The sequence below is a fragment of the Epinephelus fuscoguttatus genome, linkage group LG23 (genome assembly GCF_011397635.1).
Source record: "Epinephelus fuscoguttatus linkage group LG23, E.fuscoguttatus.final_Chr_v1".
NCBI lineage: Eukaryota > Metazoa > Chordata > Actinopteri > Perciformes > Serranidae > Epinephelus > Epinephelus fuscoguttatus.
The window spans coordinates 21,031,510-21,055,836 of NC_064774.1; the positions used below are offsets into that span (position 1 = coordinate 21,031,510).

Below are 24,327 nucleotides of genomic sequence, written 5' to 3' on the forward strand. Positions count from 1 at the left end.
AAACTGCAAAGAGTTCAAAATAAGTACTTGCTAACCACTGAAGGCATAACGCACCTAAGGCAAATCAGGACACAGAGAAATACAAAAAAATTAAATAAAGTAATCACTACACAAACCTTACAAGACTTACTGTTTCAAAGCAGATGTGCAACAAATGACAAAACCTATAGTAACATTTTAGATGGTCCATCTGTAAAGACAGCAAGATAATTCAACATCACAGGCGTTAAAACCTGCAGTATTTTTTTTCCTGTTTTAAAGTATATTGAGAAGATTCAAAGCGTAGCAATGAAAAGAAAAAAAAAAAAAAAAATCACATTGTTGGACGCCAAATTTTGTTTTTCTTCGTAACACTGATTTACAAAGCTGTTTTTACTAATGTAGAAAGTTACGGTCAATGCGCTTCCATTTTCTGTTTCCATTTTCTGCTGAGTTTTCTAGAAACAATCTCAGTGGGTATTAGGCTTTGTGTGTTTTGTTGGTTTTGAACGAGACTTGCAGCACTCTGTCCCCGAGGCGGTATCCATTCAAGCTGGCAATGGCCACGGCTGCCTCGTCGTAGTTAGTCATGGTGACAAAACCAAATCCTTTGCACTTGTTTGTGTTGAAGTCGCGAATAACCTTGACGTTTGTGACGGCACCAAACGGCCCAAACATCTGCCAGAGGATGCTCTCATCTGCGTCTGGAGCCAGGTTGTAGACGAAGATACACCAGCCAGTGCCTGCGTGCCCCGGGATGTTGATGCCAGCCAAGCTGGTCACCCCGTCAATGGCCATGGGGGAGAACCTGCTGTAAAAGACAAAAAAATAACATGGTTCAAGGCAAGAGCCAAAAATGAGGACAAAATTGGCCTTTTTAGAAGACAAGAGATTGTGCCAACAAGCCTAACACACTCTGACAAGTCTCTACAGAGATCAGCACTCGCCATGCCTTATTCTGAGCAGTGTTTACAGTGCTGCTACAGTCAGTGCTAACACCTTCCTTTTTATTTTTAGAAACTGTTTTTTTAATAACTCAGATGTGCAAGTTATTTTATTTTCTTCAGCTGGATATTAAATTAAAAAGTCAGCCTCGTCCAGAAGCTGAGCTGTCGTTCTGACCGAGCAGCAAAAAGTGCAGCACACATACAAGTCAACATGCATGCACACAGGCGGTTATCTCATATCAGCCCCAGATCATAACAGCAGCATAACACACTTAGAAATGTGCTTTTTGAGCTCATATTGTGGCTTCAAAGACAGATCACAGAGTTATTTACTCAAAAACAAAGGGGGCAAACTGTAATGGTAAATAAGCACCATATTAAAGTTGGAGTTTTTGCCAGGACTGCAATAAAGAGGCACGCAAAATCCCCGGCTTTTGGTAAATGTGGTTTTGCAGTTTGAAGAAACAAAATTCAAAGTGCATGGAAAGCCTATGAATTATTGCAGCAGGTGTCACATGAGATTAGCTGCTCCAGTTGGCCTCTCAGGGAACATCCACCATGACAGGTGTGCTCCCAGCATCAAGGACACGCAGAGAGATTTGGCAACGAAGACGTCAGCCAACGAGCGGGGCAGAAGAGAAATCACAAGTCTATTGTCGCCGGTGATGGGCCTTTGAGCTTTCAGGGGATTGGACTTCAATCATACTTGAGGAAGGCATTCTTATAAAACTGAACTTAGACAAACTGGTATCCTGGCGAATCCTGAAAGACGTCTGACGCAACAAAGTTTAAAACAGGACAGGGCTGTCCATAATAGATCAAGGTAAGAGTATGGAGCTCAAAATACAAGTATGCAATTTTGTGCAATAGCAAGTAAGGCATGGCAAAACTCTGTCTTTTGTTATGTAGACAAGTAGTGTAGACATGTTGTGACATTAAGTCAAGATTAAAGCACTTCGCTGCATCACTGTCACTGACCTCATTCTAGTCGGTCGGTAACCTTATTTTAGAGAGGGACGTCATAATAATTACAAGTCAAAATTACTTTTAAAGCACAAAGACTGAACTTGCTCATATCAAGAGAACTGTACATAAGGGATTAAAGTGTACGCTGTAGAGTCTGGCTCAACATGACAGAAGGCAATCATGCTTCTAATCAGATAAACAGTATAGTGTATACGTTAGCAGGTATGCTTGATGAAATTTACAATGTGGAATTATCACACACTGTATTTAGCAGCACAGTCCAGACTCTACTGCTTTTAACACACTGCAGCTGAATGAATTTAACTGCTGCCTCAGTTACCTGCACATCACGGTGGCTCAGAGCTCAAAGCTACAGTTAGTAACTTTTATGAAAATAACTTTGTCATATTTGCTGAAACTGTCACTATATTCTGACAGTAGTACATGAGACCGATAGCCTGTATAAAAATCCTGAGCCTGTATAAAAATCATGCCCCTCCTCCTCTTCTTACTGCCGCTAATGGCATTCACTCGAGTCAGACTGCGGCATGGCACAAACAACCAAACAGTGCCAAGGAGTCTGTAACGCAACTGTCAATCAATCAATCACTTTTCATAAACTGCTGTTAAGCTGCCAAACTAGGCAGCGCTGATCAAATATGGATCAAGTTTCTGTACCTGCACTGCCTATTTCTCACCTCAGATGTTTCAGAAAAATTAGTGTAGTCTTTAGCTGGAAAATGAGAACATTTTAGCTTAATTTCCACAGATGTACCAAGCACCATCCGCCACCAACTTTACCTCTTTACAGCTAAACTTACACTAAAATATGTTTCTGAAAACATTTGAGGTGAGAAATAGACAATGCAGTTACAGAATCTTGACAGCTTGTCACATTTCACCGGCAGTGATTCACATGACTGACAGCTGCATTAGAGACTCCTCGGCTGAGATTGGTCAGTTTCATTTACATGTGGTAAGGCCATTAGACGCAGAGGGGTATGATTTTTGTCACAGATTATCTGTCTCGTTTAGCACTGTGTGAATAAAGTGACAGTTTTGGCAACTAGTCACTTTAGACTTTAGCCTCCTGGACTAACATCCAGGTTCAAAACATGTCAACGCATATGAGGTATGACGTGTTCTCATGACAAATGTGACCCTGTGTAAGCCGTGAAGAATGTCCTATGTCTGCTACTCCAGTTTTTATTTGTTTTCTGGTTTGTTGTTTTGTGGTTGTCCTACTATGGAGAGCGCACTGCAGCAAATCCCTAATGACTTGTGCAAGTTGTATGGCAATAAAGTATTGAATCTTAAATATGAAAAAAGTTACAAACTACCTCAGACTGCCACCTCCTACTCAGATGGTCCTGGGTCTGAATGCCACAGGGGCCTTGTTGTATGACAAGCTGTCCCTCTTCAAATTAGGTATATTAAGAAGTTACGATGGGCTCAATGTAGGAGAAACATGGATTTTAAAAAGTATAACTTGGCATCTAACTTTGATAAATAATTTCCCATGATTTATACTTAAATTGAAAGTGTGTCGATACATGTATATCAGCAGAATGTATCCATCCTCCAAATCAGCATCATCCCCACGAATCCAGCATCCAGCTCTACTGTACTGTGGCAGAGGAAGGGTGATTGTCCCAGGTCAGAGGAGCAGGCAGTCTTCAGCGATAACCATCACTGGTCTCTCCCTGTGAGCATGTGTGGCTCTTCTCTCCCCCCTCCCCACTCCTGACATACACAAGTCTACCTTTCTGCATCTTGCACACATGCTAAATATTTACGTTATCACTTGCTGTTAAGACAAACAGCCTGATTCACTCACACCAACTGGATCATGTATATATTTGTTTGTAGAGGTTGAGCACTAATGCATGCACACAAAAGCATTTTCCTTTGATCAACAACCTCGTTTTGAATCAGTGCTACTGTATGCAGTGTTAACTACCTACGCAATGTTGCCAAGAGCTCATGGAGGGAAAAATAAACAAGGAAAAAAAAAAAAGGTATCCCATCAACTCCCTCATGTTCGGTCTGGTTCTCCCTCAGGATCAATTAAAGCAGACTATGGAATATAAAGAAGAAAATCAATTTACCTTTTGACTCCGTACGCCATGTTCAGCAGATTGTCCAACCTAAAAAACAAACAAACACCGACACACACATTAATGTCATTATAACGGACACTTTTTATGAGGTGGATGATGTATTTTGACAGGATGACAGAGATGAGTAATATTTCTGATACCATAATAAACGTCAGTTCTATTCAAGTGAATCCCAAGACAATCATGTCCTTATTAACCTGTTGACCAAACTTGTTTATCAATATTCAACCTACACAGCAGAGCCAACCAGAGACAGTCTGTGCATATAGAAATATCAGCTTATGCAGGAAACACTGCAGCTTCCACAGCTTATTACATAAAGATTCAATTTCCACAAACTGACTTTTTTGCATACCACTGAGGTCTATCAGTGGACTGAGAAGCAAATTAATTTATGGATTCATTTCCACATTTATGGCCACTAACTAGGCTAATTGCTAAAAAAGAAAAAAAAAACTCAGATTATTGATTTATCCACCAGAGTATTGCTCATCTCATTTTCATATTTGTCAAAATCTGCTCAAACCCAATCGTGGTATAGGCCTACGTCTGCAACAGGAGGAACACAGCAAAGTTGAAAATGTGAAAATGGGGAAAAATTATTCTGTCCAGAGTATTGATGAGCTCCAACACAGAATATTTTCAAAATACTGCTGTGAGACAATTTAAATGCTAATTTCAAAGAGCCTCAGAGGGTCAACAGACTCAAAATCACTAGCAGTATTAACTATGGTGGCTCTAATCAGATGATGATTTTATTTTTTTGGTGTGCCCCTTTTACCTGAAGCGTTGTGCCTGCTGTGCGAGGGGTCCTGGGTACCTTCGATTGGGTGACTGATACAGCTGGGACAGCAGTGCCTGGCTGGTCTTCTGGCTGGGGTTGTTTGCAAACTTGACTGTGATGGGTTCGGTGGCACCGGGTGGCTTCTGACAGTTAAGACCCTTGATGGCCTCCTCAGCCTCAACTCGCCGATCAAAACGAATGAAGCCAACCCCTCTGGAAACGCCTGAGGAGAGTACATTAACATAAGATTAGTCATATGCCGAGTTTCTCCTGACAGCTATGAAAACATTCAGTAATGATGTGCAGTGTGAATGTCACCAACACAACTTAAACAGTAATTTAGGGGTCAAAATACTGAGTTTATTGGCAGATTTACACATCACAAATTTACAGATTTAACAATAATTATATTATCTAACCACGACTGTTTTACCCGAACCTTGTGAAAACAATTGGCACCTCAAAATGCAGTGTGCTGCTGCTAGGGTGCACCACCTGCCTGCAATACTACAAAGTTTTGAATCATTACAAGTGAGAATACTTTTACCAGCTAAAACTCTGATTAATGCAATGATGGCAGCAGGCACACCGTTCCCAATTAGCAACATCTGAGTTGTATAAACAAACTTAATACTGCAAATATTGAAACACAAACAAGAAGCAGAAGCGTAAACATTCGCAGTGACCCATCCCAAATCAAGAAACGATGCAAATACCAAAAGCACAGGAGAAATGTGCAGCGAGAGAACAACCATGGTGGAGGTGAAAAAGTGGACTTGTTTTGTCTGAGCACCAGCAGCAATACGCTTTCTCATCATGGGACAGTGGCGGGCAGCAGGAAGAAACAAGACCAAGGCCGAAGATTGTGACATGCACAGACGTCCCAAGACGGCAGAGAGGTGGAAAAAAAACACAAAGAAACATTTTTATCTAAACATCACTCTAACCCGAACTTTACACACAACTGGAGTGATGTCATGACATTAACTACTGCTGGCACTGTCTGTGTGAAGTGATAGTAACGTTAGCAAGTTAGCATTATCATCTACCTACTGCGTTATCTATCAGTGTTATTAGAGCCTGCGTCCACAAAGCATTCTTTTCTTAGCGCTGGCGTCCTCTCAGAGTTCAAGCGCTGCTCCAGAGCTTCAGCTTGTTTTTTTGTCTGTACTTTTCAGAAAAGGTGCTGGTGATGTCACTGCCACTCCTTTAGCTCAACTACTGTCAAAACAAAGACTGAGCAGATTGGCCGGTTGACACTTAATGTTACTGGTGAGTGTTGTGTTTACATCACTGTACATTGTAAGCAACTGTGTTATCAATTGTTAACGTAGCACAGCATCCAAAGATATTGTTGTCATAGATCAAAGCTCACACGCAGTGCATCATTTAAAAAAAACAAAGCGCTGGGAGCACCTATTATGAAGCTGTCCCTGGCGCACTGCCCCCTCTTTTCTGCTGAAGAAAAACACTATGTGGACACACACCCTCAGCTAGCTACTTTAAGTAAACCCACCGGTTCATAAACCTGTTGAACAGATTGAAGCCAACAGATCTTAGAAGTTAGGTTAAACATTATTCCTTGAACTTATTTACCTCTCACTGCCCTCTTGGGACATCCATGCATGTCTTTTCGCTCTTGGTCTTGTCTCTTCCTGCTGCCTTCCACTCAGCCTTGAGCTTCAGTATCTTTGCCTTTGCCAAGTCAAAAGAGGTCCATCACTGCAGTGCCCCATGCTGCTGGTAGCACTACTTCCTGCTGCACATTTGTCGATTTGATATTTGTTTGTTTGTCGTTTAGAAGTGCATCATTTTGTATGCACTGAAGTATTTGATTTGGAATGCATTTCCATAATGTTTGTGCTTTAATTCTTGTTTTGAGTTTTATCCTTGAGAGCCGCTGTATTAAGAAGTCATCAGAAACCATAAATGCCTTTGCATACAGTGTCAGCTGTTAGTTTGTGAGCAATAACAGGTTGCAGCCCTGCTTTAACATTTCCGTGGCTGGGTTTCCCCTTTGCCTACAGTTGGGTCACAGATTTTTCCATTAATACTAAAGTAAAACTGGAAGTGAATTATCAGGAAGAAAAGTGGTTTTATGTTTGAAAAATAAAGACCACCATTCCCATAATGCATGCCTGAAGGAATATCATACGTTTCAGCAGCACACAGGAACAGAACCGTTGGGAAATATCTCAGTGAAAGATTCTGTTTATTAGTGTTTCATAAGGGTTTCTGCTTCCACATGACAGCTGAGAAATAGAGAATATAACTGCTCTAAATGCATTTCATTTCCTGCCATGAAAAACAGGCATTGCATGTACACCTTGGGGATGGGAAGAGAAAGGGGAAGATAGCAAGAGAAGGTAAGTGCAGGCAGGAGGGAGATTGGAGGGAAAAAGAAATTATGAAGCATTGAGTCCTGCTACTTTACACCCATTTCATATTCTATCCATCTATGCATATTTATGAACACCTCTAGTGGAAAATTGCATTTTTGGGGACCTCATACCCACACCACCTCTGATGTATTTCTCAGGCCTGGCTGTGTCATTTTGTTAGGGAGTCACTGGGGGGAGGAGGGGGGAAAGGAAGCAAAGTAAAAAATGAAAAGAAAATAAAAAAAATTAACAAAAAAGAAGGGGAGTGGGGAGGAGTGCAGCAAAACGGGACAGCTGTCATGTCCTACTCACCAGTCACCTGGTCGACCAGGATGCGTGAGGTAATGATGCGTCCATACTGAGAGAAGAGCTGCTCCAGTTCTTTCTGAGTCATGGTTTTTGGCAAGCCACTGACATACAAATTTGCATCTCTGATGGAGGCGGAGCTGGGACGCGCATAGGAAACCTACAGACAGAGACAGTTCACATGAGCACCAGCACATAAGAGGCAGTTTTAGCACACGCAGTGATAAACTTGCATACCTCTAAAACACACTGTCTGCGATCAGGGTAGGCTATTCGTCACCTTTTATGTTACACTGGCTCAAACAGAAGCAGAGGAGCAGATGCTGTGACCCATTTCTGGCAGAGAGAACGCAAACACTAACTCGCAATTAACCGGACTGAGCTTTCTTTAAATTTACTCATGGTCTGGAGCCCACATGTCACTGTGTTTGTGACAAAGACTGCATTCAGCTGCTAATGCAATCACATGTAATGCCTTGTAGCAGAAACAAAAATGCTTAATTCAAATGTCTGCATCAAATTTAAGTTTCTTATGATGCCGTGCAATGAAATAACAGCATAGGTTTATAAGGCTACAAATAATAATGCTGATATCATTTCAGCATATTGATGAATCCACTGAAATGTCTCAGGTGGACAAACAGTCGCTATTTGTAGCATTTCCAATACAAAAACTCGCAGTTTCTTTTTTCTACAATTTTAAATAAATGTCTGCATTATGGCACATGAGAAAACAACTCTACAAGATGTGTTGAAACTTAACTCGCAAATATTGACATGGAAAGACACATTCATCACAATGACAAAAATGAAAATGTGAACAGACGCAGATTTACTCCAGGTGAAAAATGGTTCAACTTGAAAGTTCTGGGTTTTCCCCAAACTTTAAGACTCAATAAATGTATAGACAAGAGCAAAAGAAGAAAAACAAAAAACCCAAATGCAGTTCTTGGTAAGAATTAAAGTCAGTCGAAGATGACGCACACGTAGGTACACTCCACACACTCACAGCCAGTCACTGCTGCAGCAAACATCTCTGCCGATACTATCTGTCTGTGGCTAATGAACAGACTGAGAAAAACCTACACATCAATTAAATTCACTCAAAGCAAAAACAAAAACATGCTTCCTCTTCAGTCATAACACATCTGAGGGAAACTGCATTGATCTGTCACAGCAGTGTGAATGCCAACATTTATTTTAAATTTAGTTTTAGTCCGAGTTGCTTGCTGAAAACTAGGGATGCACCAAAATGAAAATTTGTGGCCGACACCGAATAATATCAAACACTTGGCCGAATACCGAGTACCGAATACTGTTGTTTAGTTTTTCATTAGTTTTTGCAGATGAACCCCCTCCAGATTAGTGTTGTCATGGTACCAATATTGGGACCCACGGTACGATACCAATGAAAATATCATGGTTCTAAGTAGTATCACGATACCACAGCGAAAATGAGGCAGATGTGCCTTTTGTCATTTATTAAAAGATAAATCACTTTTCTATAATACATCAATGATATTTCAATGGAATAAATTACTTATTGACTTATTCATACTTCAAAAACAGCATCAATCAGTGATGAACATAGGGGGGATCAAAATAAAATAAATAAATAAAATAAAAATCAACCAGCCACCCTCCTCCCCTGACAAACCCCTTCATAAGTAACGAACAGTCCCTAAAGTGCGGTGAGGTTTGTGGGCCGTGAACGGCTCGTTTCTCCTCTGACACATCACATACTTGTTTTCGGCTGGCTTGGCTGTTCAGGTACTTTTGGGCAGTCATGACGCCAAGAAGAGGATATTATTGGAGCCGACTTCCCGTCGCCAGTAAGCCGATGGCCGCCGTATTTGACAGGAATACATTACTGTCTGTGTCTGTGACCCCCGTTCAACCCACAATCGGTGGGATTCGCCTTTCGTTTCTGCTGCTGGTTGAAATCTGCAGGCTGCTCGCACAGCGTGCTGAATGATTTAAGCTTATTTCGCTCGCTCAAAACTATTTTTAGTCGCAAATGCGAGTGCCGTGACGAACGGATCGCCACACTGCCGACATTTTACTCAGCCTGTTGCGGCACGCTGTTTGATTGCATTATCAAAACACACCGCTATTATTCGGCCTTGCTTTTAACTTATTCCACCAAATACCGAATGTGTGTTTTTTTGCAATATTCGGTGCATCCCTACTGAAAACTGTTGTTGGCTTAAAGTCACAATGTAGTCTGTGTGTTGTTTTAGTCAACAAAAGTCAGTTTCATGATACTTTCATACATTTTGCTGAAGGAGTATACCTTTAAGTACTATGGATTAAGTCATCTAGGCTGATAATGTTTTACAGTAACAGTACATCTTTAATATTACATAAAAATGAACACCTTTAGGTATTTTTAATACTACTACATATATAACTGACATTACTGAGGTCTTCCACTTAATTTGGTGTCATGTTTCACTCAGTAGAGCTCTGATATAATAAATTATAAGTTGTAAAAATAAGTAACCTGTGTCGTTAAGGCAGACGAGCATTGTCAAGTTAATTCACTTTACATGGAGCTAAAATAAATGATGCTAAATGAGATAGTGTCTGTTCATCAGTCGTAAGAAATCACAAATCATCTTCTAGAAGGAGCAGATGTTAGCCACTGACTCCGCTCTGTTAAATTTAACAATATTTTAAAGTAGCAAGTCAAGCTAATAGCTAACATGACTAACTTGAAAAGAAAACAACCAATGCTTTGTAATTGCTACTATGATTTAACTTAGGTTGTCTGCCTAAACCAAAAACTATTTTGTCTCATCTCGGGGATAATGAACAGATTTTGCTGCAATTTTTTGGTGTCAATATTTTTTTCACTTTCACTGAACATTGACAGATATTTGTGGAGCATCAAGGAAAGGCAAGAGAAAATGGTGATGCAAAAAAAAAAAAAAAATTACATTTGGTTCATACCTGCGCTCTCACAAATCGAATATACACAAACCTCTATTCATCCTATTGCTATGCCTGTTTTTCCACAGTATGATTGTTTTTATAATCATTTGGGTTCCACAACAATAGCGTGATGCAACGCAATAATTCGTCTGCTCCACAGTCTTTGTTTGTCACCCTATTTTTCTTTCCCCAGTGCATACTTTAGAATGACTCTCATCGGCTAAATGGACAGTGACGAATCAGTCTGTCAAGAAAAAGTTAAACTCGCACATTTTCTGTCCATCAACTCAGTTGGAAACCTGACAGAGATGGATGCGGCATCGGGCCTGTCTAGACAGCTCTCATTTAAAAATAAATTGATCATTTCTTGAAAATTTCCATAGACAACAGAGCAGCATGGCTGCCTATTAAAACTAATCTCACCCATTCCCGTCTCTAAAGTCAGGAGATATTTGAGGGGCCCCCAGCACCAGGCTAGATAAATATGCAGCATAAATCAACATTTGTCCATAAACACAGCCGAGTAATAGAAAACAGAGGGGGACCACAGAGTCATCTACCAGGTCCTGCAGATCAATACATCATTACACCCCTGAGTAGTCATAAATTCCTTTTTTCGGTGCACCTTCCAGTTTTCAGTCATGTAGACATTTATACAATGACATGCAGGAAGAACCCATACAGCCTAAATTTAGGAGCTGATGTGTAAGAATGGCTTGCGGATGGTTTTATGGAGGACTAAATGAGAGAATCACAGAGAGGGATTAAAGAAAGAAACAGTGCAGAGACAAGAATGTGCTCTATCTTTCCATTCCCTCCATCTGGTGGCTCCAGATTCTCGCTATCTGACTGTCAATTACCTGAATAGCACAACAGCTGTATGAAGTTACAATGTCAGACATCTTATAGGGTCCGATATCAAGTCCTTATAATCTTATGATGGATTGTATTTTAAAAAAAAAACAAAAAAACAAACAAACAAAAAAAAAACACTCACTTTAAAAAAAACTCAAAAAGGACTCCTTTTTGTGCTCTCCGATCAATGAGAACTCCATTTGGTTCGCCCCACCTCAACACTCACCCTATTCCCGCCTGACAAAGTGAACGTGAAAGCTGAAGCTCCCCGCCCACAGCCAGGCAACTCCCTCGCTTCTCCTCATCCCTGCCTCCTAGTCTCACCTTCACACTTCATTTGACGCTAACATTTGCAAAGTATATTCCTCTAACTCACTGGGGTTTATTTGCACTTCTGACAGAGCAGCTAGAGAATTTTGGATGTGTGATACATTCAAAAAAAAAAAAAAAAAAAAAATGTACCCATGTTATACTTTCAGAGGTATGAACTGAGGAAGAGAGGTGGAGAGAAAGATGTGTTCAGTTGGATTCATGGGGATGAGGTGGTATGGCTCATAACACGCCTCATCTTCAACTGTCAATATAATATTAAAGTGTTAAATACAGAAATAATCAAGCGTACAGCTCACAAATTTGGTGCTATTCAAACATGAATTTTCTATCACAAAATGTGTTTTTGCCCACAGACATTTTCATGAATACCCCTCTGCCCGATGTGAGAAGGGATCTGGCTAGCTCCTTGTAAAACCACTGTGAAAAAATATCACATCTAATAATCTGGCTCCACCAACCGCAAATCCTGCAGCACTATATGAAGCAAATGAGTTTTTCCACCAGCACATTGAGTGCTACATTGCCTGATGAATGCTAATGGCAGCCACCTCCCTGTAAAGGCATACAGCAGTGCTACAGCACATGCAACCATAGAAACAGTTCTGCTCTACTTGAGGCCCAGGCAAAGCCGCATGTGCCCAGATTAACAATAGGCTCTCCCTTTCCACCCCACATTTCTCTAGCCTCATTATGCTTCGACTCCAACCCAGAGAGCCAGACATGAACGGCATATCTTGGATTTCTGCAACCAGTCACGAATGGCAACAGATTCCAGAGAGCTGAATATGACTGCCTGATTAGGTAGGTTACTGGAGATAAGAATGAACACGTCAGTGCCTGTTAAATTTAAATCACACATGACATCTTACCTTGATGGTTTTGGTCTGAAGTCTCAAGCCATTTAAGGTATTGATGGCTTTTTCTGCATCCTTGGGGTCCACGTAATTCACAAATCCATAGCCTAGGCTCTGCCCTGCAATCACAAGACCAGAACACACAAGGCGTCACATATGAAAAATGACTGCTGAATAAAAATGTATTTCAACTAAACATGGACAAAACTGCCTTTTATGAATCAATGGCATCAATGCAGTTTTAGTTGTGAAATACAGTGTCAGTAATACTGGGCTAAACAGATGAACAGTCAGTCTTTATTTCTTATTTGGCAGAGCATGAAGAACACAGGAGGTCACAGGCTCATTTGCAGCATCTATTTGGCTCACAACCTATAGTAAATTCTCAAACAACTCTTTGACAAACATGTCTTAAATTAAAAACGACAGGCAATTGCTCTGCTTTCACACCAACTCATCTCTGACACAGTGCAGTAGCCGAGGCTCAATGTGTTCCCCTCCCTCTACAGTTTATCTCTAAAATGTACAATAGATTGACACCCACTCTTTATGTGCACAGAGGCAATTCAATTTCCTCCACCCACACTACTGGGTCTCTCTGCAATTCCACTGCCGGTCAAGTTCACCAGCTCAAGCAGCTTCAGCATATTAATACAGTACGTAAGCAACTTGAATTTTGTCTAAAACTCTGAGATTAAATCAGGTTAATATGTTCATGTGCCCCACCATTGCATTTAAGCACAAGAAATGTTAGAGACATGATCGAGTGTGCGTGTTGTGACGGGGAATCCAACAGAGGTCCAGCACTTACACATGTCCCTAACATTTTGATATTTGAATCATCTTTTAAATGTTGTACACTATGAAATAAATCAAATTTGTATATTGTTACCACCACATACAGTTTTTTTAAATGTTAACTTAAGACCACAGTGTTTCATTACAAAGGAAAACAACTGTGAAACACTTCTTGCAGCATTTTTATCAGTTTAGCCTAACTGTACATCTAACAGCCTATATACATCCATACTGGCTTTATCCATCTTACCATGAGTCACTGCTCTCATGGGTTGTTCTGCTGTGATCAAGTGAAGTTCATAAACTTAATTTCACCTTGCATCTAAGGGAACGTTATAGCCAGGAGAAACATGCAGAGTCTTTGAAATGAGCTGGTGAAATGACACTTTTACTTAAGCCTAGCGGGCAAACCGCCTGCTTCGCTGTGTTCTACTGTACATGCTGTTATGTGGGCATGTTATGCCCTTATAGCGATGTCTTCCTATGGAACGTCTCAGCAGCCGCAACATCCGCCGTTATGACAAGGGAGCCTTAAACATGTTTCTATAACAAACAACTTGCCCACTTTCAGCTGTCATTAAGGAGTGGAGGAGACATGCTGGGATGCACTTTGAAACAGAGAACTGTACCCAGCTTCCAGTAAAAGACTAGTGCTGCCCATAGTGGGAGGAAAATGACACAAAGACTAAGCTGCTGCAGCAGCAGCAGCCAAGGCGAGAACATTTAAAGCAAAGAGGAAGCATGCATCTCTCTGGTGATTACTTAACATCTGATGTAGCACCAGCACACAGATGTAGGCTGGCTTAAATCCATTGCCACAGGGCCAAGGGAGAGACAAAAGCAACACAGTCTGGAGGGGATAGGGTTTTATGTAGAGCTGAAATTGAAATCAGAGCATCATTCCTGAGAAATGACTTGGAGGCTTTGAATAACATTAAGGGCCTAATTTTTCCCCAACTGAGTTTCAAGTCAGTTTTTCCCGCCCCAATTCAAGCTTTTATCGGATAAAAATAATTCAAAAAGATACTTGCTTAACTGCTTAATTTATAATAGCCTGCTAGTTAGTTACTGTCGATGGAAAAAGCTGGTCGTCTACCACTATCAATCCATACCGCAACTTGTGTAATCAAATGGATGCTTTATAAATGCCTGCATTGACAGAAGGTACTGCTCAGCAGCAGGGATCAATCTCTCTGACTCTTTCTTACAGTACTTCGATTTAAAAGCACGTTTCTGATACTCAAACTGTGCAAATGTGAGGAAACACGACTGAACCTGAAATTGTGACACATGGTAAATAAATGTAGCAGTAGCACATAACCAGTAATGGGCACACTGAAACTTTAGCAACTCTCTTGGAGTAAGCATTAGAGTTGCAGCCCTGTTATGTTTATTACAACACACGTTGAAATATCAGTGCTCTTTATTCCTGAAAAGAAATTTGCCTTCCTTAGTGTCCAAACTCACCCTCTATAGCCGACTACATTTGTATTTCTTTAATAAAAAAGGCGATTTGTTTTCATATGGCTGAAAACTCCTCATCAGATCATCATCTGATGCTAAGAGCCTTTGAAATCGTGCCGTAAACAGACCTCATCTACACACTTTGTTTCACTAAAGATGCTGGTGCAACTGTCATCTCCAATCCAATCTAACAGGGGCTCTCATTCTGAAAACAACGTGACGCTTGTGTAATTCTATACTCCACATTACTTGGGTGTTTTTGTAAAAGGTGTAAGATACAAATTAACATGGCACACGCAGGTTTTCACAGGTGTGTACAACTTCCCAACAGTCAAATACAAGATGAACATGACTGTGATGCCACACACAGGTATAAACACAGGTCTACCAAGTAGGTTTACTCAACAGCTGGGATTTCCTAAACAGGATAGTTGCATGAGTTGAAGGACAAACAAACAACTAACATACAATTACTATTCCATCCAAGGCAGCATCCAAACATCCCTGAGAGAAAACCTGTCTATAATTTTTGATCATTATGAAGAAGTAACTCAATTATTTGAATTCATCTATGCAAATTCTCTGCAAAGCAGCTTTGTTAAATCCACATAACTATACAGTGCCCTGTGTTTTGCACAGATGAATATTACTGTGGCATAACGCTGTGGACAGGTGACATGAAGAAGACACCTCAAAATAGACGTGATTTAATGACACAGATTGCAAAATGGAGGCAGAGAGAAAATAGTGAGGTGCAAAGAGAAGAGACAGGCCAGAGGAAATGACGAAAGTCTATTGTAAAACCAGACTAGCTTAAAGTCAAAGCTCAAGCATCTCAACAGAGCATCCTGTCCACAAAACCTGATACAAGGCAACATTAACATATGCATTTAATGTAAATCAAATAACTGCAACTTGAGAGGAAGACTCAAATAATGTGTGTTATTTATGGCTAATTATGCTGATTTTCAACCACATTTTTACTGCAATGTGGGTAGTAACATTAAATGCAGATGAACAACGTTCAGCCTCCCTCCTGGCTGCCAGCACTTCAAAAGTCCACTGGATAATGTGAAACCCAGAGAGCCCCACCAGGGGATGAGCAGAGGGCTCCAGGCAACACGCTGAGAAGCTAAACACCGTTCATCTTCACAAACTGCCCAAACTGCTGTTACATAGAGCTGGTTAAAAAAAAAAAAAAAAAAAAAAAATCAGTAAATTCTCCCCTGAATCAACCTGGTGGCTAGTTGGGCTTTCACAAATTAACTGCAGCATTTCATTTTCTGGGTCTATTGTCAAAAAAACTTTTATCTAACTTAGGGTCATAACCACAGAAAATAAAACGTTGCAGAAACATTGTGAAAGCATGAGCTTCATCCATGTTATCATTATCATAGTCACATACCAGCACACACCTACGCCCCTCAAAGTGACGTATAAATCATGCCTAAAGCCAAACAACAGGTGGTGTACGCATCAATTGGAGCCTGAGTATTGTATAAATTTAAGCAATAATACTGTTGATTTTTCTGAAAAGGAAACAAATTAATTTTTCATTTACGAGACTTTTTTTCCTTTTGAATATCAACACTTGCTCTTTAATAAAGCAAAAGTATTTTTTATCCTATTACTTTATGAATTGATGGGTTAATCAATAAAAAAGCTGTAGCCCGAGTTCAAACCGCAGTGACCCTGAAGCTAGACACGCATTAGATGTCATTACATTAAAAAAACATCTAAAAATCTAAACCAACATTAAAGGGTGAGCAAGTCTACAAGGCCAAGCAGTCTGTTTGGATCTATGTTAATCTTCTCTGCTTTTAATTTCAATTTTAAATCATCTGTGTCTATAAAGAAATAAAAAGCATACATAAGGTACCGCAGAGGGACAAACACTCTAAATTCTTCTTTATCCATTAATGCTTATTTTGTTTGAGCCCAAACTTGAGTGAGTCATCAGGGGGCCTACGGCAAATCGTTTCCTTGGTCAAACCACAAACAGGTTCACTTATGTTACTTGCTAAATCTGAATCTACATCTCTACTGCCCCACTTTATGGGGGCATGTAGTATCGCCTCAAGCCCTTTTCACTCAAGGGCAGGCTGATTTCAAACAACTTGTTTCATTTATTTTCTCGTACTTAAAATCACTTGGAGTGCTATGTTCACACTGGCTCCACTAAATATGCAACCTATCAAGCATGTTTATGTTCAATCACGCGAGCAGGCCGTGCTCAACACTGATTTTAGACGAGGATCACTTGTCAATTCAGCACAACCCATTTCACACATCAACAATCAAATGCATTTCTTGTATGCATGGCTACGTCAGGGCATTATTCCATGCAAGACTACACACTTGACAATTTCCATCATCGCTGCATGCCAAAAGTCTAAATTCAGTAAATACATAATGAGAGCCCATGACGCCTTCCATCCCCACAAATACACCAACCTTGGTTTGTGGTTGGCCTCTTGCTGCCATTTGTTTCCAGTGACATAAAATATAAAAGCTCTGATTTTGTATACAGAGCACTTACATAGCGCCACTCCAAGTGAGCTGCCACTTATTTTTATCTTTAAAAAAAAGTTCTTTACTATAAATTCACCTTTAATAGAAATACCCCTTTAAGTGTAAGAGAAGACAGCATTGTGTGCTTATAGAGGGAAACAGAATGAGCTTAACCAAACATACTTGGAGCACTTTACATTTTGAGAGTCAAGGCTTTTAGTTGTTGTAGGAAACAGTAGCAGCCATGCAAAGCCAGACTTGTGAATACTGGTCAGCTATACATAAGCACTGTGAAATATTAAACACTATTAATATTTCAAAGACAGATGTGGCTGGGTGAACATCTTCCATGTTAATTTAATGAAGGTGACTACCTTGGAGTCTCGGAATAAAGACAATCTATAATTATTAAAAGCTCTCGCCTCTTAGTTCAACAGTGCTGCTCAATAATAGCCCCCTGCCCTGCAGCCTCATTTCAATGAAAATATCTGTTCACTCCACTAAGGCTGTTGATGTTTGAGGACCAAATGCAAATGAAACAGATGTGTGTATACATCCTCAAAAAAGGCCAGAGGCCAGACCATGCGACTGCGTTATATGAAGCAGATGGAGGAAGGTCTCGGTAACCTTGATCACAACAGCAAGCAGAAAGAATCCAGCAGCCTCTGACATTATCTACCTGTTCACGTCACACAGGCGATGCTGTGTGCGTCTCTGCTGGCTGTATTCCTCCCATTAAAACAACATGAAATAATAAGCAGGTCCTCCACCTGCCTAAATATGACGAACGTGAAAATGCAACTGAAGTTGAGTCCCTTGAAATCCCTGTAGCAAAGAACCAAGGAAATACCCTGTGTGTAGAAAGCCCTGTATTAAATAGTATCCATTTCAAATCCCCTGGGGCTCGTTTTTTGGAAATGCCTTTTTGCTAGTGGCACGAGTATCATCCTACATATTAAAGCGGCATATATAGTAATTAAAATCAGTACACTGCTGCTTGGTAGGTATTATAATCGCTACTATGTGAAGACAGTGCCCGATATTCTTCAGAATGAGATGCACAATGATTGGCTGACTTCCAAAACAGCGGCCTCTGCATTTATTATAAGTTCAAAAAGGGCCACAATTATTGATGCTGGATGTCAAATATACAAAGAGGATGCATAAACAGCACTGCAAGCAGGGCCCAACTGATACATCATTTGGGTTCAATGTTGATGTTAGTAATTGAGGAAAAACATTTTTGTTAACATTTAAAATGGAAAAAAAATCTAATTGTGTGCCAATTAAATGTCAAAATAAATGCACACGCACGTAGTATCTGTTGGGCCCGAGCTATTAAACCAGCCATAGCAATGAAAGCAGCTGTGTTACCTGTTATTTTGTCTCGAACTAGTTTACAGGACTCGATTTCTCCGATGCTCCCGAACAAACTCTTCAGTTCCTCCTGGGTCATGTTCTGAGGCAGATAGTTGACTATCAAGTTAGTTTTACTGTCCTCTATGCTCCCCGACTCTACAGGTGAGGAGCAGTTGTTTGAGATTGTTGAAGGACCGTTGCTTGTGTTGTTGCAAGTTGGCCCATTGGACAGCTGTGTTTCCATGGCAGCAATTACCTGCTAAAGAGACAGAAAAAAAAAATCAAGTCAAGACCACATGCAAATCAGGCAAAAACATCAAAATGCCAACAGAGTTAAAAAAGGAAACTCTTCACACATTGAAACAGTGTTTTGTGGAATACTGACTAATTGAAATGGATTTTTTTTTTTTTTTAACTAAGACACAAAACAACATTACAGCAGCTAAGTTGCAGAGAACGTACAAGTCAAAAAGAGACTGTCAAAGATTCTTTGTGCTGCATTTCTTTTTAAATGGTGCATTAACATGATTTAGTGTAGCACGGCAGAACGAATGTTACAGGCCACTACCTTTTTAAAAACTAGAAGTTGTGATGCTGTGAATGTTGATGCTTTGTCCACCTCAGAACAGGCTAGGGCAGACTATTCAGTCATGTAAATTTGTATAGTTAGTCTAAACAACTGGCCAAATGAGAAATGTTAGATTTTACAGTGCTACCAAAAGGTGGGAGGAAAAAAAAAAAAGTGAAACTAGAGCAAACTAAACTGCACAGTGAACTCCCTCTCTACTATTCATGATTGCTGCTTTTGTTTCTGGGCAAACAGAAGAGACCTTCAACTGAGAAAGTAATGTGACGGTCTATTAATCTGTCAGAAGCTCAACAATTGATACAGCAATGTTCAGGTTGGTAAGTGGCATGTTTAAACATATCTTTCAAGGTTAAATGTGGCGACAGAAGTGAAACATTTCATTCGGCAAAATAAACAGTATGCAAAGCCTATGGCTGCACCATATCTGCAGCCATCGATACGTTAGCGTCGAACAACAGATGATGTAGTAATCAGTTAAGGCAACCAGCAACAAGTTAATGTATGAAGAGTCATCCTTTGTTAACAGATTCACCATGTGCAGAAAGCAGGTCAGTGTACACCACTATGTATATTATTCTTTGGCAATCACATTTTTACTTATGTGTGCACGGAGGCCATGAAGCCATCATTTCAAAAAGCAATTCTAAGAGATAAACATATCAGAGTAGACAGTAGCAGACAGATTTAGACCATACCAATACAGTCAAACGTTAACAACTTGGGTGCTTTTCTTACACAAAACCCCAAAGTGCCTGAATTCCAAATTGAGTATGTGATTAATTTGATTTGAGCGTCAAAATATGACTGGGAGCTAATGTCATTGGTATGGCCTGAGCGCTGTGACAGAAAGCAGGCCTTCTGGCCAAATGATTTCAAAAGAGAAGTGCCACAGACCCCAGTCCAAGGCTCAGGCGCCCACGAACCACTTCTAAGCAGAGAAGCCACATCGCACAGTCTGACTGCCATGTTAGTTTGGAGTTGCCGTCTGAAAATGTGGACACAAAAAGTACTTCATGTTAGATCAACAAGAACAAAAGCAACAGTCAGAGGTGATCACATGTCATTGTTGTAGAGGGAGAAAAGGAGGCTATATTTTTTGAGCCAGCTGTCCATGTAGATTGGCTTAAACCAGGGAGAAGCAAAAGGCAATGTTTCACTTAGTCACAATTCATCTTCAGTGAGGAGCAAACAGCAGAACTAAGAGAGCGTTCAGTCAAGAGAGAAACCTGGCCACAACAACACTGACAATAAGCATGAGGAATGGCAAATTAGTAGAATGGATGGGATTGCTGCACAAAGATGATCACTGCAGTCGGAGAGCACAAATCAATTGGTCTGCTCAGATTGCTCACATCCAGCAACAGAGCTGATGCTTAAGTTTCGCTGACATATCCTGCATTTGTTATGCGGTCTTCAGCACACACAAAGCATTAAAACGGCAAACATCCACAGTGAAATAATCAGCAAGTTTTCCGTAAGTCTCAACAAAGAACCACTGACAACTGGTTCAAATCATCAAGGTGACATGAGCCAGAGATCACCAACAGAGTGGCAAAAAGACAACAGCTAGACTAAGGCTTACAGCTAACGTAAATCACCATTACAGATAGCCTATGGTTAAAAAAAAACACCATTATTACTATAATCAATAGCAATGACCACTTACCATAATCAGAACATCTAGCGCACTAACAGTCAAATAATTTAGGAACATTTTTGCTTATAATAGCAATGCACAAATTTAACCAAATTGCGCATCACTGACCACTTGGTTATTAAACATTTGCATCAGGTGCTGCTATTTACACACAAATTAAAAGTGTGCCTCAGCTAACATCAGAGGAATGTATTGTATTTCCACACATATCTGCTCTGCAAATCAATTTTCAAGGTGTCCATGGACCTTTTTTCAATGCTGTGCTTCACCTACTAAAATAAGTGACATTCACCAGTGCTACCATGTTGAATTTGTCAGGAAATCAAAAAGGCAGGGACATAAATGTTATAGTCCTGTGCTTGTACTTCTGTCGCCTAACAACACCTACTATTAGAGTGTAACAATACAACCATCTGGATCATCACTGCAGACTGAAAACATCGATACATATCCTCATCTTTAAGATACGCCTTTATTTTAAATTTTCCATGGCACGTCTGTGTCACCATTCACATCCTAAACATTAAAACAGTGCTAGCAGCAGGCAGACAATGGCAAGCTGCAAGAAAAATACAATGAGGATATTTACAGGTATTGTCTCATACATGCCCCTGAATCGAAACTGTATTGCGGCAGGATTTGAGATATCAGCAGATATATTATTGTCAAAAGAATCGATGTGATATTGCATTATGAACCATGTGATTTACACCCTTATCTGATGTATACATTATGTTTAGGCTACTGTTCCATCTGCATTATGTGTTGGTAAATTAAAGTTTCATGAGAGATCCGCACAGACCATAGCAGATTTTTAGGCTGCATGCTCTTCATTCAAAAATACAGCACAGATAAAGCGAGGTTGTTTCACCTTTTGGATGCATCTAGTGAAAGGGTCAGCTTGCCATAACTAAAATGTAAATTGATTCTCCCTACTCAAGTGATTAAAACAGCATTGCAAGTGTACGGTGGACAGGTATAAATCTCATCAATATTTCTTGGTGAAGAGCCTCTCAAATCAATGTGCCATTTTTAGTGTTACACCTACTCATAATGTGCGAATTGAAAACAATCCTTATCTATCATTTCAAAAAACCAAAAATAGAGATTAAAATATTTCTGTCATCTTGATTACATTGCTTTTTGTCTATATCTCTGCCATCTAAAATCTACTGTTCTGTGCTCTCATACAAGCATGTATGCATGTCTATAAATATGCGCTGTATACTGGAGTTTTCACACATTCTCCCTCTGTCATTTTCCATTTACACATTCAATAAAAGACTCTTGTCCTACTAGTATTTTTTCCTTTTTAACAAATGCTCAACAGTGTTCTGAATCTTGACTAAATAAAGTCAGTGCAGCTCTAATGATGGAAGAGGATCACCTTTGATTTTTTTGAACAGGCCGTTTCTTTTTCCATTTGCTGCTTTTCTTTGTTAATTGTGTTACAACACTGTCACATCTCAGCTGTCACAGTCAGCTGCAGCGATTGGCTGTGCTGTGCATCATGGTGTACATAAATGCACGTGAACTGACAAATTGCAGCTAACAGCTCGGTGTCAGTCAGATCAAACAGCTGTAGATCCGCTCTGGACTCTTATTCGATTAGAAAATAATTACGACCTCAGCTTATGCAAGTGTGAAAAACTGGAGGTGTACTGTGAGTGTGTGTGAGTAGAGTTCACTGTGATAGCTTGACTAAAAATGACAATGTACTGAACAGTGTTATTTATCTAGATATTTAGATGTGTTTGTGCTCTGAAAGCATACCAGCATGAATCTCTGTGCACAGAAGAAAGCTTGTCAGAGGGGAGAGTGTGTGTTTCTGCCGGAGCACATAGCAAACTCAACAAGATTGTGAAGAGCAGAATGGTTTGTGTCCATCAAGATCACATGTTGCTAATTGCTTTGTTCATTATTTTATATATGCTCCAAATTGTACAAAAGTTCCTCAAGACTTTGTGAATACATATATTGCAAATATTTATCTTTTTTTATATGCTTAAAAGTTTGATTCCGGATAATCTGAAGACTGAAAGGCTGATGCAAAACACCCACTTAGTACATAATTTAGCCATGAAAAATGCCACACTTCGTATATAAAGTCAAGATGAAATGAGGGGGAAAAAGCCTCTATAACCGCTTTAGATCACATCTCCGGCCATGTTGCACAGCTATTTAGCAATTTATGCAGGATTGTAAAAAGTGAATTTCTTCATAGTCTCATACCAAAACCCGAAAATGCTTTCTTCCTGTAAAACAAAATCTGATGTGCGCTAACTTAAGCTAGTGCCAACCACTTTCAACCAATATCATGGTATCCACCCGTCAATCAAGCTGCATCTTATAGCTGCACATAGTTAAGATTAAGCTAGCTAGCTAGCAACAGTATGCTACACCAGGGTGTCTTCCTTTCCCCCCAAAGACATGATTACTGGCCCACTGGCAAGGATTTATTCACTCAGAGGAAGTATTATCTGTGACAGCTCCAGATAACATGCAAGGTATTTGACAGTGGACTGCTGCAGCAACTAAAGCTACATAAGGCATACTATGGGGACATCGTCTCTCTCTCTCGCTGACGTATCTTACCGTCATAATGGCGTCACACCATCTGGGCGTCACTGTTCTGACATGCCCACTTTTCAACAATCAAATCCCTCCCAGTGTTACATCCATTACAAGTCGTTACAAAATGCTAATTCATCTGAATTTTAGGCACCACCTGTGATCATACAATCTTTTTACAATCCAACCTGAAAGCATGCATTGATCATTGGATGCTCACTCTGCCAGCACCTGACCGACATCACTTATTCCCTCATATGCCATACCAAGACAGTGGACTCAAACTTCTTCAGTCAACCAATACTTGCATTTGATCATTTTTTAACCAAGATACAAATTAAAAAAAGACTATTTGTATGTTTTTGTTTGCAGCCAATCACCTCAAGTGTTCTTCATTCTAATGCAACGTGTGATTGGTTCTCTATTACAACAGCTGCAGCCCACATAGTCTGGTGTGGTGAAGCTAAGTAGGGCTGCAACTAACAATTATTTTCATTGTCGACTCATCAGTTGATTATTTCTTCGATTAGTCAACAAATCATTTTGTCGAAAAATGTGTTAAAATGTTGAAAAATGTTGGTTTGTCTCTCCCAAACCCAAAATTATGTCATCTAATGTCTTATTTCGTACTCACACCAAAGGGTTTTAGTTCACCGTCATGGGGGAGCGTGTAAAGCTGCCAATATCTGAACGCAAGAAGCTGCAATAGGAGTATTTTGGGGTACTTTCATAGTACTTTTCTATTAAAAATGACTCAAACCAATTAGTTGACTACTAAAATAGTCACCGATTATTTTGATAGTCGATTAGTCATTGATTAGTCGACTAATCGCTGCAGCCCTAAAGCTAAGTGCAATGTATTTACAGAATTGGCAGTTTAGCGTGCCAACATGCCAACAAAACATTACAAAATATTGCT

At 40.0% G+C, this 24,327-nt stretch overlaps 1 protein-coding gene across 6 annotated transcripts in view; it reads right to left on the reverse strand.

Annotated features, from left to right (window-relative positions):
• Positions 1-291: 291 nt before the first annotated feature.
• Positions 292-24,327, reverse strand: part of elavl2 (ELAV like neuron-specific RNA binding protein 2) — a 37,573-nt gene continuing 13,537 nt past the window's right edge. For 2 of the 6 annotated variants that reach the window (XM_049569046.1, XM_049569045.1), the window contains exons 2-8: positions 20,075-20,165; positions 18,607-18,850; positions 12,475-12,578; positions 7,490-7,643; positions 4,794-5,019; positions 4,001-4,039; positions 292-790 (exon numbers count right to left, since the gene is read on the reverse strand). In XM_049569046.1, the coding sequence (XP_049425003.1) occupies positions 460-790; positions 4,001-4,039; positions 4,794-5,019; positions 7,490-7,643; positions 12,475-12,578; positions 18,607-18,850; positions 20,075-20,146 (1,170 nt within the window). In that variant the 5' untranslated portion in view covers positions 20,147-20,165 and the 3' untranslated portion in view covers positions 292-459. The remainder of the gene's footprint in view (positions 791-4,000; positions 4,040-4,793; positions 5,020-7,489; positions 7,644-12,474; positions 12,579-18,606; positions 18,851-20,074; positions 20,166-24,327) is intronic. The other 4 variants (XM_049569050.1, XM_049569049.1, XM_049569047.1 and 1 more) reach the window with 3 other exon arrangements.